The sequence below is a fragment of the Schistocerca americana genome, chromosome 1 (genome assembly GCF_021461395.2).
Source record: "Schistocerca americana isolate TAMUIC-IGC-003095 chromosome 1, iqSchAmer2.1, whole genome shotgun sequence".
Classification (NCBI taxonomy): Eukaryota; Metazoa; Arthropoda; class Insecta; order Orthoptera; family Acrididae; genus Schistocerca; species Schistocerca americana.
This window is the reverse complement of record NC_060119.1, coordinates 562,559,089-562,574,799: the sequence shown is the minus strand read 5'-3', so window position 1 is coordinate 562,574,799 and position 15,711 is coordinate 562,559,089. Positions and strand designations below refer to the sequence as shown.

General features: G+C 39.6%; 1 protein-coding gene across 1 annotated transcript in view; it reads right to left on the bottom strand.

Annotated features, from left to right (window-relative positions):
- LOC124606416 (ATP-binding cassette sub-family D member 3) overlaps positions 1–15,711 on the bottom strand; it is a 100,344-nt gene that overhangs the window by 59,533 nt on the left and 25,100 nt on the right. The window contains exon 5 of the mRNA XM_047138401.1: positions 116–142. Coding sequence (XP_046994357.1) covers positions 116–142 — 27 coding nt within the window. The remainder of the gene's footprint in view (positions 1–115; positions 143–15,711) is intronic.

Genomic DNA, 15,711 nt, shown 5'->3' with positions numbered 1-15,711 from the left:
GTTCACCTGAGGATGAGTGGCTGCATGTATTGCAGGAATTAAAACTTATTACAGAACTTTTTGTATCCTATTTCATATAAAAAAATTTCATAGGCACTGAAGCCAGTACACATACCTTAAGAATGTTGTTGACAACGGATATCTGAAAAAGAAACATTTATTAGAACTGCTTAAATGTTCTGGCCCTTCAAGATGTGATTGAAAATATAAACATGTAACATTTAACTTGACAAAAGAATACAAGTTGGATGGGAACTAAAGAACACACACACACACACACACACACACACACACACACACACACACACACACACACACTTTGAAGAAGGAATACACAAAGTTAATTGGAACAACAAATACAAATACACCTGAAAGATTAATACTAATAGGGAACTTATAATAGCATGTAAATAATTTAGGAGTAATGGAGACCACTCACCAAACAGCAGAAGTGCTAAGAAGCTGACAAGCAAACACAAAAGAGAAAAAAATCTTGCTATCTTCTGGAATTAATCTTTTCTCAGGCTAGAGTACACACAGAAAAAACAGGCCTGTGCCCCTTCGTAGAACCCAAAACTCCTAACCCCTTACCTGGTTCATGTTCATGTTCATAGATGATATCATGATCTGCGCTCGGGACTGAGAGACAGTCCTGTCCTCCACAACTTCAACACCTTCTCTCCCATCTGCTTCACTTTGTGCTCCTCAACCCGATGTGCTGCCTTCCTGGACATTGACCTCTACCTCCCTGACGTCTTCATCCACACCTCTGTCCATGTGAAACCCAATAACCATCAAAAATACCTCTGTTTCAACAGTTGTCATCTTTTCCACACAAAAAAATCCTCCCATATGGCCTGGCCACCTGTGGAATGCATATGTGCAGAGACAGGATCTCTAATGCCTAGTATTCCAAAGGTCTCACAAGGGCCTTCACAGACAGGCACTAACCCCATTCCCTCTCCCCCCCTCCCCCTTCCAACCTAGCTGCAGAACGACTTCCCATGCCAAACCTCAAACACCCTTAATCCTCCCAGCACTTCCCGGAATCAGCTTCAAAGCAGTGCCCCTCTCATGACCCAATAACCTGTGGACTGCAACAAGTCAACCACATCCTTCATCAGGGCTTTGACTATTTATCATCATGCCCTGAAATGAGGGACATTCTGCCCAAGATATTTCTCTCCTAAAGTTCTATTGCATCGTGTACTCACTCACCCTATACAACATCCTAGTCCACCCCTATGCCACTCCCAACCACTGCCTCATCCCTGTGGAAGACCTGCCTGATGCAACCACCCAGCACTTCCTACCCCAATCCAGTCACAGGCTTATCCTGCCCCATCAGAGACAGGGCAACTTCTTAAAGCAGCCATGTCATATAACAATTCCACTGCAATCACTGCAAAGCTTTTTCTATTCCTATGACTAGCAACCCACTGTCCACCAGACTAAATGGCGACTGTCAAACTGTGGCAAGCACAACATGCAGCTTATCACAACATCCTCGAGTTCAAAGGTTGTTTCACAATCTGGACCATATGGATCCTTCCCTCCCCCACCAGCTTTTCTGAACTATGGAGATGTGAGTCATCCTTGCAACACATCCTTTGCTCCCTTAATCCTCCTGGTCTCAGTCTCCATTAACCAACAGACTCACTGCCAGAAGACACCATGTAGAGGAACAGATAAACGTGGGCGCGAGCACGCGCAAGCGCACGCACATGTGCATGTGTGTACTAGCTCGTGAAAGGACTGATTCCAAAAGCTAGCAAGTTTCTTTTCTCAATACTTCAGCTATTCAATGAATGGTTTCCTTTACTCCTAAATTATTTACACTGCGAAAGATTAAGTCCTCATATTTTACATAGCTGTCTACTGCATATAAAAAAACGAAAACAGACAATACATTTATTTATTATTGTAAACATGGGTAAATATTTTATTTTTCTATAATAGAACTGAAGTTGTAGACACCTTAATATGAAACAGTTAAGTAATTCTCACATAACACTATATAATGTATTCTCCACAAACTTCTAAGACTGAGATGTTCCATATCCTGCGAGATATTTACAGCATGGACCATTGGAACATGAAATAAACAACTAAAAATAAATAAAATAAAGAAAGGCAGTTTTTCATGAGAACTCGAGACAAGTACACACTGATATGAAACTATGTCATTAAAAAATAGTTAAATGAAAATTGATAGATTGTTAAATGAAAGTGTATATATAGAATAAATATTTCACAATCTCATCAAAAGTATCCAAAAACCTATTTGTGGACTTCAGTAAGGGGTGTGTTCATTCCTTACATTTACAATGGCTTAAACTCTTTCTCAAGAGTCAAAATCAGAGAAGGTCAGATGCCAGGGTCTGGAGTGAAGTTGACATTCTAATTCATTCCAAAGGTATTCCATTGAGTTCAGGTTGAGACTCCAAGCAGGCCATTAAATTTCAAGAATATGGTGCACAGTACATAATGTAGTAACATGTGTTTATATCCTTTTGCATTTACCTTTCTCTTATGCACAATAAGGAAAGCACATCCTAACCAAGAAAAGCATCCTCATACCATAACACCACATCCTCCCTACCTCAATGGTGGCACTACAAACGATGGCAGGTAATACTCTCCAGGCATTCACCAAACCCAAACCCTTCCATCGGACTGATACAGGGAATCACTCCAAATCTCTCATTCCCAGTCATCCACTGTCCAGTGGTGGTCCCTCTGCACCACATCAAGTGTTGCTTGCCACCAACTACAGAAACAAGGAACTGCTTGACCATTGTATCCCATTCTTTGAACTCCCAATGCCCAGATGTCGTGCTAGCTGGACTGCTGGTAGTACTTTGGAAGTCAAGAGTGATTCCTTCTGTTGATTTCATATGATTTTCTACAACCCCTCTCCATGCTGTGCGGAGTGTAGACCCTATCCATGAAGCCTACCTGGTATTGGTTTACCTGTGGTTGCTCCTTTGTATTTCCACTTCACAGTCACATTAGCAGTTGACACGGTTGCTGCCAGTTCATATGGGTGGCTGGTGGAAGTTGTTAAGGCTGCTGGCAGAACAGAGCTCACAATTTGCAGCTTTGTACCCAGAATTGATAATGGTTATTTTGTTTGGAATCAAGTTGAGGGTCTCAAGCAGAGAGTCCGTTGGTTCTTTGGAAGTCAAGAGTGATTCCTTCTGTTGATTTCATGTGATTTTCTACTACCCCTCTCCATGCTGTGCGGAGAGAACTGTACGACTCCTCTTAAGTCAGAGGTGCACTACACACAGCAAGCAGCTATTCTCATAGCAGACTACCTTTGGAGTGCATCTGGAGGTTTTTCAGGGCAGGTGATAATTTTAGGTCCTTTTATAAATGCTCACCAGTTGAAAAACACTGGGAGTGATATTATATCTAGTGCAAAGCTAAGCCACTTTGACTGACAGAATTTTAACAGCAAATTGCAGAAGCTTTCATAACTAAGTTCCTGAAGTTACTGTTACCTTAGCAAATGATCTACCTGAGAAGCTTAGAGAATTCTCATTCTATGTAAAATCATTAAGAGGATCAATGGCTTCTATCTAGTCACTCATCGGTCAGTCTGGTGTGGCAACAGAAGGAAGCAAAAGGAAAATCGAAGTGTTAAATGTTGTGTTCAGGAAATCATGGATGAAGGAGGATCGTACAACATGTAATCGTTTGATTATTGCACAGATTCCTGTATGTAGAACATAGTAATAGGCATCCCTGTGGTGCAGAAGCAACTGAATGAGTTGAAAACAAGTCACCAGGTTTGGGTGGACTCCAACTTTGGTTTCACAGGCATTGGTGCCTTACTTAGCTAACATTTTTCATGAGGCACTTGCCTAGACTGAGTTATATTGTAGAGCAGTGGTTCCTAACCTGAGGGTAATTAGCTTCCGAGGGGTAAAATGAAATTTTCTGATTGGTAAAACCTTAAACAATTTGATTCTGTTTCAGTCTCAAAACTAAAATATTTTCAAACGATCATTACTGTTATCACAATTTTGTAAGATTCTAATATTGATCATATAAGTTATCAATAATTACTTTTTTTCAATTAGTAGCATTAATACGGTGGAAGTCCTCCCACAACACACACATGTTGTGCTTTGTCCCATAATTACTAATGATAAAAGTCCACACACACACACACACACACACACACACACACACACACAAGAAACAAATGCTCAATCTCTCAAGAAAATGTCTTCTCCCGGTTGTAGATAATACCTTCAGTAGTACAGAAATTGCTTCATTATATATAAAAAAAAAAAAAAAATTTACAGCACGACATAGCAGTAGCTACATAAGGGCTACAATAATGCTGTACACAGTATCCAATTTCTGCCAGTTCAGAAGTAAGGCGTACAGTAATTGAGTGATTTACAAACAGTAAGTCTAATGAACACATCTGAACTTGTTTGAGTTTCAATGGGGTTTAAGTGTGCAGGTCAAGCAAGTGCCCCACAATGGAGGAGTCATGCAGGGAAAGTATATTTTGTAGCTAATGTCTATCTTCACTGTGTATAGTCAACTTTCTTATCTGAGAAAACACACACACACACACACACACACACACACACACACACACTCTAAATACCATTCATCATCATCATCATCATCATCATCATCATCATCATCATCATTAGTTACATGATCTACCCATCTAATCTTCAGCATTCTTCTGTAGCACCACATTTCAAAAGTTTCTAGTCTGTTTTAGTCTAAACTGTTTATTATCCATGTTTCACTTACATGTATGGCAACACTCCGTACAAATACTTTCAGAAGACTTAAATCTATACCCGATGTTAATAGATTTCTCTTCTTCAGAAATGCTTTTCTTCCCATTGCCAATCTACATTTTACATACTCTCTACTTTGACCATCTACAGTTATTTTGCTGCCCGAATAGCAAAACTCTTATACTACTTTAAGTACCTCATTTCCTAATACAATTCCCTCAGCATCACCTGACTTAGATCGACTACACTCCATTATCCTCATTTTGCTCTTGATGTTCATCTTATGTCCTCTTTTCCAGACACTGTCCATTCCAATCAACTGCTCTGTCTCTAACAGAATTACAGTATCATTGGCAAACAAAGATTTTATTTCTTCTCCCTGGGCTTTAATTCCTACTCCAAATTTTTCTTTTGTTTCCTTTACTGCTTGCTCAATATACAGATTGAATAACATCAGGGATAGGTTACAACCCTGTCTCACTCCCTTCCCAACCACTGCTCTCAACTCATCATTGCCATCTGGTTTCTGTACAAATTGTAAATAGCCTTTTGCTCCCTATATTTGGCCCCTGCCACCTTCAGAATTTGAAAGAGTATTGCAGTGAACATTGTAAAAAGCTTTCTCGAAGTCTACAAATATTAGAAAAGTAGGTTTGCCTTTCCTTAATCTTTCTTCTAAGATAAGTCGAAGGGTCAGTATTGCCTCACATGTTCGAACATTTCCACGGAATCCAAACTGATCTTCCCCGAGGCTGGCTTCTATCAGTTTTTCCATTCGTCTATAAAGAATGTGTGTCAATATTTTGCAGCCGTGACTTATTAAACTGCTAGTTCGGTAATTTTCACACATATTGACACATGCTTTCTTTGGCATTGGAGTTGTTATATTCTTCTTGAAGTCTGAGGGTATTTCGCCTGTCTCATACATCTCTCTCACCAGATGACAGAGTTTTGTCAGGGATGGCTCTCCCAAGGCTATCAGTAGTTCCAATGGAATGTTGTCTACTTCCTGGGCCTTATTTCAACTTAGATCTTTCAGTGCTCTGTCAAATGCTTCACACAGTACCATATCTCCCATTTCATCTTCATCTACGTCCTCTTCCATTACCATAATACTGTACTGCCCTCAAGTACACTGCCCTTGCATAGACCCCCCTCATATACTCCTTCCACCTTTCTGCTTTCCCTTCTTTGCTTAGAACTGGTTTTCTATCTGAGCTCTTTATATTCATGCAGGTGGTTCTCTTTTCCCCAAAGGTCTCTCTAATTTTTCTGTAGGTAGCATCTATCTTGTCCCCCTAGTGATATACGCTTCTACATCCTTACATCTGTCCTCTAGCCATTCCTGTTTAGACATTTTTTTTAGATTTTTGTATTGCCGTTCACCTGTTTCATTTACTGCATTTTTATGTTTTCTCCCTTCATCAACTAAATTCAGTACCTGTTGTGTTACCCAAGGATTCCTACTAGCCCTCATCTTTTCCCTACTTGATCCTCTGCTGCTTTCACTAATTCATCTCTCAAAGCTACCCATTCTTCTTCTACTGTATTCCATTCCCCTGTCTTTGTCTATTGTTCCCTAATGCTCCCTCTGAAACTCTCTACAACCTCCGGTTCTTTTAGTTTGTCCAGGTCACACTTCTCCTTAAGAATCTGCCTTTTTGCAGTTTATTCAGTTTGAATCTGCAATTCATAACCAATTAATTGTGGTCAGAGTCCACATCTGCCCCTGGAAATGTCTTACAATTCAAAACCTGGTTCCAAAATCTATGTCTTACCATTATACAATCAACCTGAAACCTTCCGCTGTGTCCAGGTCTCTTCCACATATACAACCTTCTTTCGTGATTCTTAAACCAAGTGTTAGCTATGATTAAGTTATGCTCTGTGCAAAATTCTACCAGGTGGCTTCCTCTTTCATTCCTTTCCCTAAATCCATATTAACCTACTATTTTTCCTTCTCTACATTTTTCTACTATCGTATTCCAGTCCCCATGACTTAAATCTTTGTCTCCCTTAACTACCCAAATAATTTCTTTTATCTCATTATACATTTTTCCAATATCGACCTCATCTGCAGAGCTAGGGGGCTAATTGGCATATAAACTTTTACTACTGTTGTGGGTGTGGCCCTCGTGTCTACCTTGGCTAGAATAATGCATTCACTATGTTGTTCATAGTAGCTTATCCGCATTCCTATTGTTTTATTCATTATTAACCCTACTCCTGCATTACCTCTATTTGTTTATAAAACAGTTTCACTTGACCAGAAGTCCAGTTCCTCCTGGCACCGAACTCCACTAATTCCCACTACATCTAACTTTTTAAATTTTCTAACATACATGCCTGATTAAGGGATCTGACTTTCCATGCTACGATTTGTAGAATGCCAGCTTTGGCTCTCCTGATAATGACATCCTCCTGAGTAGGCCCCGCCCGGAGATCCAAATGGGGGATTATTTTACCACCAGAATATTTTACCCAAGAGAATGCCATCATCATATAGTAGAGCTGCACTCCCTTGGGAAAAATTACAGCTGTAATTTCACCTTGCTTTTGGCCATTTGCAGTAAAAGCACAGCAAGGCTTTTTTGGTTGATGTTGCAAGACCAGATCATTCAATCATACAGGAACCACATGTTTGTCTGGCCTCTCAAAAGATACCCTTCTGTTGTGGTTGCACCTAAAATACGGCTCTCTGTATTGCTGAGGCATGCAAGCCTCCCCCCTAATGGCAAGGTCCACGGTTCATGTTCTTTTATCGCTTTAAAAATAAAACTGTTCCAAGAAAAGTCTTTCATTCTGTAATTTATTTAGTTGCTAAGATTGGTGACTCTGTGTGTGTGTGTGTGTGTGTGTGTGTGTGTGTGTGTGTGTGTGGGCGTGCGCGCGGCACGCATGTGCATATGTGTGCATGTGCATATATGTGTGTGTGGGGGGGGGGGGGAGGGGGGGGGGGGGGGAGGGTCCAACAGACAGCAGTGTCTAAGAAAGGTTGGGAACCACTGTTGTAGAGGGACCTGCCCTGTGTGCCTGGCTAGCAGCGTTTCATGTGTAGCACCCTGTTTCCAAGAAAGTTTTATTCATGTCTCATATACCCATAATGTTAATAATATCTTGACCAACCGAGTGTAGTGCAGTGGGTAAGGTTGACACCAGTATGCCGACAGGACAAGTTCCAATCCTGCCTGTGTACTTGTATTTTTTAAAAATTTTACCACATAGAATATCATTAAATAGTGTATGCCATGCAAATTCATTCAAAGATAGTCATTAAATCAATCATTACAGTCCACTTTCTTCAAATTGCAGAAACCTCTTGTTTTGTATCATTAACATCAATTGCCATGCTAGAACAGAATTCCGGATGTATTTGTTGTAGAAGTAACTGAAACACAATTTCATAGAGCATTATGCACATTTAATGAAATCTAGTGCCTTGCAACACACAGGTTTTTCAGAATTGGTACTGGAAAACAGTTTTTTTTTTAATCCTAAAAGACTGCTGTTTATTTGATCAAGTTTGATGCAGACCATGGGTATTTGATCATTCCTGTGAAAACAGGTGCAAAAATTGAATCAGAATTAAAGAATGTTTTTCATGGAATCTGCCCTCAAAGCTATTTCTTTATTAGTCTCTAGGAATTTTTATTTTCTTTTTTCATCAAAATTTTAACTACCTGTAAAAATAATCATCACAGGGAAGGCAAAGTGGAACACATTTGGGTGAGAGAATTTTTAGACCTGAAGGTGCATGCTTTTGTTTCATCTACAAATATTTTATCTTAAAGTCTCTGATTAGTCTGTCCTCCTCACATATGTAAAATGTAAAGAAATTTTCCTTATATCACATATGGGAAATTCTTCATATAGCACTTTTGTGAACCTACCTGATTTTGTGCAGGCCACAATTGCTTTTTTAATTTATGAATCAACTCATCAACTCTCTTTTGAAGTCTGACTACATTCCGTTGATGGTTCTTGCCTATGTAAGAAAACCAAAGGGAATTCCTTTCCTCACGCAGTTATCGATACTGTGCTGTGCAGGGATGACTAATCTTTTTCCTGGGGAACTTCTGTTTAAAGGTGAGTTACACTTCGGCGAAATACTTCCTGTAAAGAAGACTGTGTACAGAATGCCAGTGCGGCCAATTCTTGAGCACTGCTTGAGTGCTTGGGATCCCCGGCAGGTGAAAGACATCAAAGTAATTCAGAGGCGTGCTGCTTAATTTTTTTTACTGATAGATCTGATCAAAGGTAAGTGTTCCAAAGAAGTGTCATGAACACAAATGGGAATCTCTGGAGGGAAACAACATTCTTTTTGTGAAATTCTACTGAGAAAATTTACAGAACTAGTATTTGCAGATGGCTGCAAAACGATTCTACCACCACCAACATACACTTTGTTTGTGGACTGCATAGACAAGATAAGAGAAATTAGAGCTTCTTTGGAGTTGTATAGGAAGTAACTATGCCCTCACTCTATTTGTGAGTGAAACAGCAATTGAAATGACTACCGGTACTAAGGGTGTGACGACATTTGCCTTCTTTTATTTCTTTGTCGATTGTCCTCGGTGTCAACGTACTTGCCTTCTTTTATTTCTTTGTCGATTGTCCTCGGTGTCGACGTACTGGCTGAAAAATGGGGTGTGGAAGTCAAACACAGACTACTTTAAATGATGTAGCTGACAGATGCACAGTTTGGTGTCACACTTATTTCACTGTTAAGTTGATGTGTTACCGTCGTTATAACCTACACAGGTTCCTCATCTGAAACACTGCCGTGGACTGACTGTCTCGTGTCCAGAAACTGGGCCCTTATATATCCTCACAATAATAGGTACTGAAACTACGCACTGTTCTAAGTTTACTTTACAGAAATTACAATTAACTGCTTCACACAAATAACACAGAACTTCCCAGTACTACTCTTTATTGAACTTACGACCAAAAGGCAGGAACTCATGATGCACTATCCCATTGTAATCTAAGAAAACAGTGAGAAAAATCTTCATATGTGATCAAACTTGTCAAATTTTCTTTGGCTTTGGCTATTCAGGCAGTTTCCATTTGGACAGCTGGGCCTTGGTTTTGATGTCATACCTGTAGTCCAACGTTTCAACACCTTTTATTTCTGGATCATTGTCGACTTTACTCAGCAATTCCTGAGCAATGCCTATGTGACATCGTTTGCTGCTACATGTTTCATGCCCAAAACATCCAAAAATATTGCTTGGTATGAGCCAAAAGATATACTGATATCATCAACAACCTCTCTTTTAGTGATTTGGTGATATTCCAGAACCATTTTCTTTACTTCTTGCACATTGTCATCAGTAATTAATGTGCTATGGCATCCAGGGCAGTGGTCGCCTTAAACGTCTTCTCGACCCTCTTTGAAATGTTTGTACCACTCGTAAACTCTTTTACTTTTAGTGGATTCAAGAAAAGCCACTTTCAACATATCTAATGCGGTGCTGCACTTCATTCCATTTTTGAAGCAAAATGTTTTATGCACCCTTTTTGAAAGTGAAAATGTGCCATGCACTCGAAAATATATACAAACTTTTCTGTCAACTGTAAATTAAATATCAAACAGCTGAAGATGCAAACATACATCAGGAAGAAATTTATCAACAAGATAAAGAAAATTTTGAAAACTGAATTTACAAAGACTGCAAAATTAAAAAATTCCCATCTTTTTTCTTTTATCACACCTCACATATGTGTATGAGTAGCGGAGCTAATCCAAGATGGGCCGCTCACTGCCATCGATGAAGAGTTGTGCTCTGTTAGCATTATGGATAATACAGTGAAGGAAGCTACTACTGAACTGTCAATAGAATATTGTCAGACTGAGCAACATCAGTGAGTGTTAGAAATATTGCGCCAATTTTTGGATGCTTTCAAACTTGAAGCACAGGAAAGACAGACCACAAGCAGCTGAGTGCAAAACACTGTATCAACACTGGGGATAATTCATGATTTAGCCAGGACTCTTACACCGTGTCACTAGCTGAATGATGAATAATTTGGGAGGAAGTAGAAAAGATTTTGCAAGAGAATGTCATTAAACTCTGTCCTCTCCTGTGGTCCTTGTGCAGGAGGATGGCAGATGGTGTTACTGTGTAGACTACTGATTACTAAACAAAATCACAAAAAAGATGTCGGCAAAGTGTTTCTCAAGTATGGACAGTTACTGACAAATCAACACTGACCAGGTCGACTGGAAAAACATTGCCTGCATAACTTCTGCTGGCCTCTATGAGATTAAAGTTTTGCTCTCTTGACTGTGCGATGTTCCAACCATCTTCAAAAGTATGATGGACAAACAGCTTTGTTACCTTAAATGGACGACATGTCTCTGCTATCTGGATGACACTTATTTTTTTATTTTTAAGAAATTTGTAGAACATCTAAGTTGCCTGAAAACTATGTTGAATTATATTCAGACCAAAGGCATTCACCTGAATCTGTAAAAGTGCCTTTTTGTCAACCAAGAAATAAAAATCTTGAGGCAACTAGTTAATGGTGATGACTGTCATGATCCAGAGAAAAACCAAGGACAGTTACAAATTTTCCAATGCACCGGCAGATTAGTGACGTGAGAAGCTTTCTCAGATTGTGCTCGTCTTACCGGTGAGTCATAAAGGGCCTCTGTACCAAAGCAGATTCCTTGCAAAAACTATTGCAGGGAGATGCCAAATGTTCTGGTACAAGATGCAAGAAAGATCCTTCCTTCTCTTAAGGAGGCACTCTAATCATCTTCAGTCCTAACTTTCTACTGTGAAAAGGCTGTGACAGCAGACTGATGCTAGCAGTTACAAGACAGTTGCAGTTCTAGGGCACTTATCCCAGGCAGGGCTGAGAAAGCAATAGCTTGTATGTCCAGAATAATCTCCAAGTCAGAGATGGACTACTCCACACCCAAGAAAGAATGCCTTGTAGTTGCCTAAGGCATAAACAAGTTCTGGCCTTCTTTATTTGGCAAACCACTCTCCATTGTGATATACAACAATTCTCTTTGCTGGCTGACTAGCCTGAAAAACACTTTGGTTCGAATGGTGAGATGGGCACTGAGGCTCCAGGAATACAATATCACAATGATATAAAAAACAGACACAAACAGAAGAGCACTGACTGCCTTTCAAGGAATCCTTTAGCAGAACACAGCAGTGTGGAGGAAATCTCTGTCATTACTGAATTAAATGATACTGTTCCTTGTGACATTCACCTAATTTGTTTATTTGTTGATAGTCCTTTGTGTTGACATACTGTATTGTTATAATTGCTGAAAAATGGGGTGTGGAAGTTCCACACTTAGTACTGTAAATGACATAGCCAACAGTAACTCAGTTATGTTTCAGTTCTTTATTTTCACTGTTCACAACCACCCAATATTACACAGTTATATGACCAGTTCACTATAGGTAATTTGTTGATAAGTCTCATTAATAGACTGCAGGCAAACATCAGCATACTGCTACAATACTTTGCTGTTGAATATCGACGAGCAGTAAAAACCTAACCACACAGTTCACATCTCTTCCAGAATAATACTGTATGTGTGACACTTTCTCAAAAAAATTGAACAGACGCTGTCATTGTATTAACACACGACCTATTTGTGTTACACTAATTCCACTGTTCAGTTGACGTATTACTCTAACTGATACAGACTTCCCATATGAAAATCAGCTGTGGACTGACTGCCTTGGGACCAAAAATCGGGCCTTTATATATCCTCACAATAATAGGTACTGAAACTATACTTGGTTTGATGTTTAAGTTACAGAAATTACAATTAACACATAACTCATTCAATTAACTGAATACATTGAAAAATTGGTTCTTTTTAACATTATCTTCTACCATAAAGGTTAGGCTGAATTATTTGTTTAAATAATGAAATTAACAGATATAGTTATGCAAACAATGCTTTTGAGAAATCTGATAATTATTTTGGAATTAATTAAGGGCTGGCTTTGCTATATGTTTTCGAATAGAGCCAAATAAATACTTTAAGAATCCTAATAGTTCTTCTTCCAAATATTTATAATTATTACAGAATTCATATTTGTTTGTAAGGCAACTACAGAATTTAAGTCATGAAACAATTACTGGTTTCACCATATGACAAAAGATATTAACTAGGAATAGTCAAAATAAATCAGGAAATTAATTACAGACACAAAGCTAAGCACAAAATTAGATCTGGTGCTATATTTCTTAAGACAGAGGACCAACCTTTCACTTTTATGAAAATGTAGATTATACTAATGTATGTTAATTGTAATTAGTAAAAAATAAATTAATTAATTTAAGGATGCAGATGGCAAAACAGGAGAGGAAGTAAAGAGGCCTCAGCTTGCTTCATCACGTGCTGAAGACTGAGAAATCCAATACTGCATAAAACTCTATAGAATCCTTGAAGAAGGAAGAACTAACCAAAAGAATTCCAATTAGTAAATGGAACACTGAATAAGAGGAACTATGGTCCAATGCAGTGGAAATAGTTGCTCATCATCCCAGCTCATTTACAGGCAGCTATCCTGAAGTATTTCCATGAACATCCAACCTCAGATCAGCTGGGATCCACAAACACTACACAGAGCAACACCCAGGTATCACCAGATGAACCTCTACTGATCTGTTAGATGACATATTTTTGTCTTGTTTTGTTTTGTTGTAGGGCACAAAAACAACTAGGATCATATGTGCCCATGTCGGAACAGCAGAACATCAAGAGACAGCTAAAAACAGGGACGTGGAGAAAGGTCTATAAAATACGCCATAGAGAAATGGAGGTCCTGAACTAAAAATTAAATGGCCTTTGCCATACTGCTGTGACAGATAAAAGGTAAAATGCAGTCAACTGCCCGCACGTCATTCACTAAATTGGCTGATAACTCAGATGGCAAACACAAATGAGAATGCAAGTGGTTAAAAAAAAGGGCGGACCGTCAAAGGTTGGGCACAATGAGCACAAAGTGGTGGGTGAGCAGCACTTAACAAATGGCAATGGCAAAAACACAGTGCCTGATACGCAGCCTAGCTAAAATATTCTCCTCATAGCGACAGGGCTGAGAGGAGGTCATCCAAGCATCAGAGAGGCTCAATAACTCGAGTTTGTTCTCATGAAGGGAGGGCTAGTGGTGATGCCAAAGTGACACCACCTGCTGACAAACAGCTACACGGAGATCATCAGAGGGAATGTAAAACTAGCAGGCTGAGGTATGAGGACTGCAGCCTTGGCAGCAGTGTCAGTGGCCTAGTTTCCTGTCAGACCATAGACACTGTGTGATCCATTGTCAGGAATTTCACTGACTGAAGAAAGTGCCCCAATTACCTCCCAAGCACCAAACACAAATTCCCCCTGGAGCAGCACCATTGCACCAGGCTGGTGTCTAGCTCTTGAGGAGATTTCCAAAGCCTACAAATGGTAATCAGTGGATAACAGTCTGCACTGACTACGTCACCTGCTATGTTGGAACCGAAGCTGTGGTGATAGCTGAAGCTCCAGAACTTGCAAGGTCCTTTGCAGAAGACAGTTTTGAAGCACAGTCAAAATTAGAAGTAGAGGTAATTCACACTGCAATGTCACCCACAGGATGATAACTTCCATATGAGCTCTGCACACAAATAGCCTCATAGGATGCTTCAATAAGACATTTGTAGATATGCTCATGTTGCATAATGCAACTGCAATACAAAGCAAGAGACTACAGGTTTTACAATTTTTATCTACTACAAAATTGTGAGGATGAAACAACAATTTATACACTATTTCCATTTCAACTGGATGACACTCAGGATAACTACGTGAAACAGCCCATCTCAAGGAACAAAGATGAGAGACAACAGCAGGCTCGCATGCAGTCCTTAGGCGTCCAAGAGAAGTACAGAGTATTGCAACACTAAGCTCTGGCCAATGAAGACTTGGTATGGACTTTTACAACTGTGAGATAATAAGTGTGGTAACTGGAAAAGTTACTAAAGCACTATTTTGGGCCCTATCTTACCCTTTATCACTTATTATAGGCATTGAGATGTTGTCCATGTCCTCCACATGAAGACATACTTCAGTCATGAGACAGATCGACGATGGGGGCTTCTCATCCAAGAAAACTGGAGGCTCGCTTGATGATCACGAAGCTTCAATGGGAGTGGTTACACCTGATGCTCATCATGGTGAATAGTACGTGACAACATGAGCAGAATGTGAGGATCCACCAACAACACCAAAAAATAATTAGTGCACAGTAATGAAATTTCGGCAATACATTTGTCTAGGTAACATATTTAAATGATTAACACTGCAGGAACACAGGTTAATTTAAGTGTAAGATAATCCATTGCAAATGTGAAATGCTGGTATGTTAATAACCCAGTGTAACTACCGGAATGTTGAATGCGAGCATGCAGATGTGCATGCTATGTGTTGTACAGATGCCCGATGTCAGTTCGTGGGATGGAGTTTCATGCCTGATGCACTTGATATGTCAATACAGGAACAGTTAATGCTGGATGTGGATGATGCCATTGTTGTTGTCTTCAGTCCTGAGACTGGTTTGATGCAGCTCTCCATGTTACTCTATCCTGTGCAAGCTCTTTCATCTCCCAGTACTTACTGCAACCTACACCCTTCTGAATCTGCTTAGTGTATTCATCTCTTGGTCTCCCTCTACGATTTTTACCCTCCACGCTGCCCTCCAATGCTAAATTTGTGATCCCTTGATGCCTCAGAACATGTCCTACCAACCAGTCCCTTCTTGTCAAGTTGTGCCACAAACTCCTCTTCTCCCCAATTCTATTCAATACCTCCTCATTAGTTATGTGATCTACCCATCTAATCTTCAGCATTCTTCTGTAGCACCACATTTCGAAAGCTTCTATTCTCTTCTTGTCCAAACTATTTATTGTCCATGTTTCACTT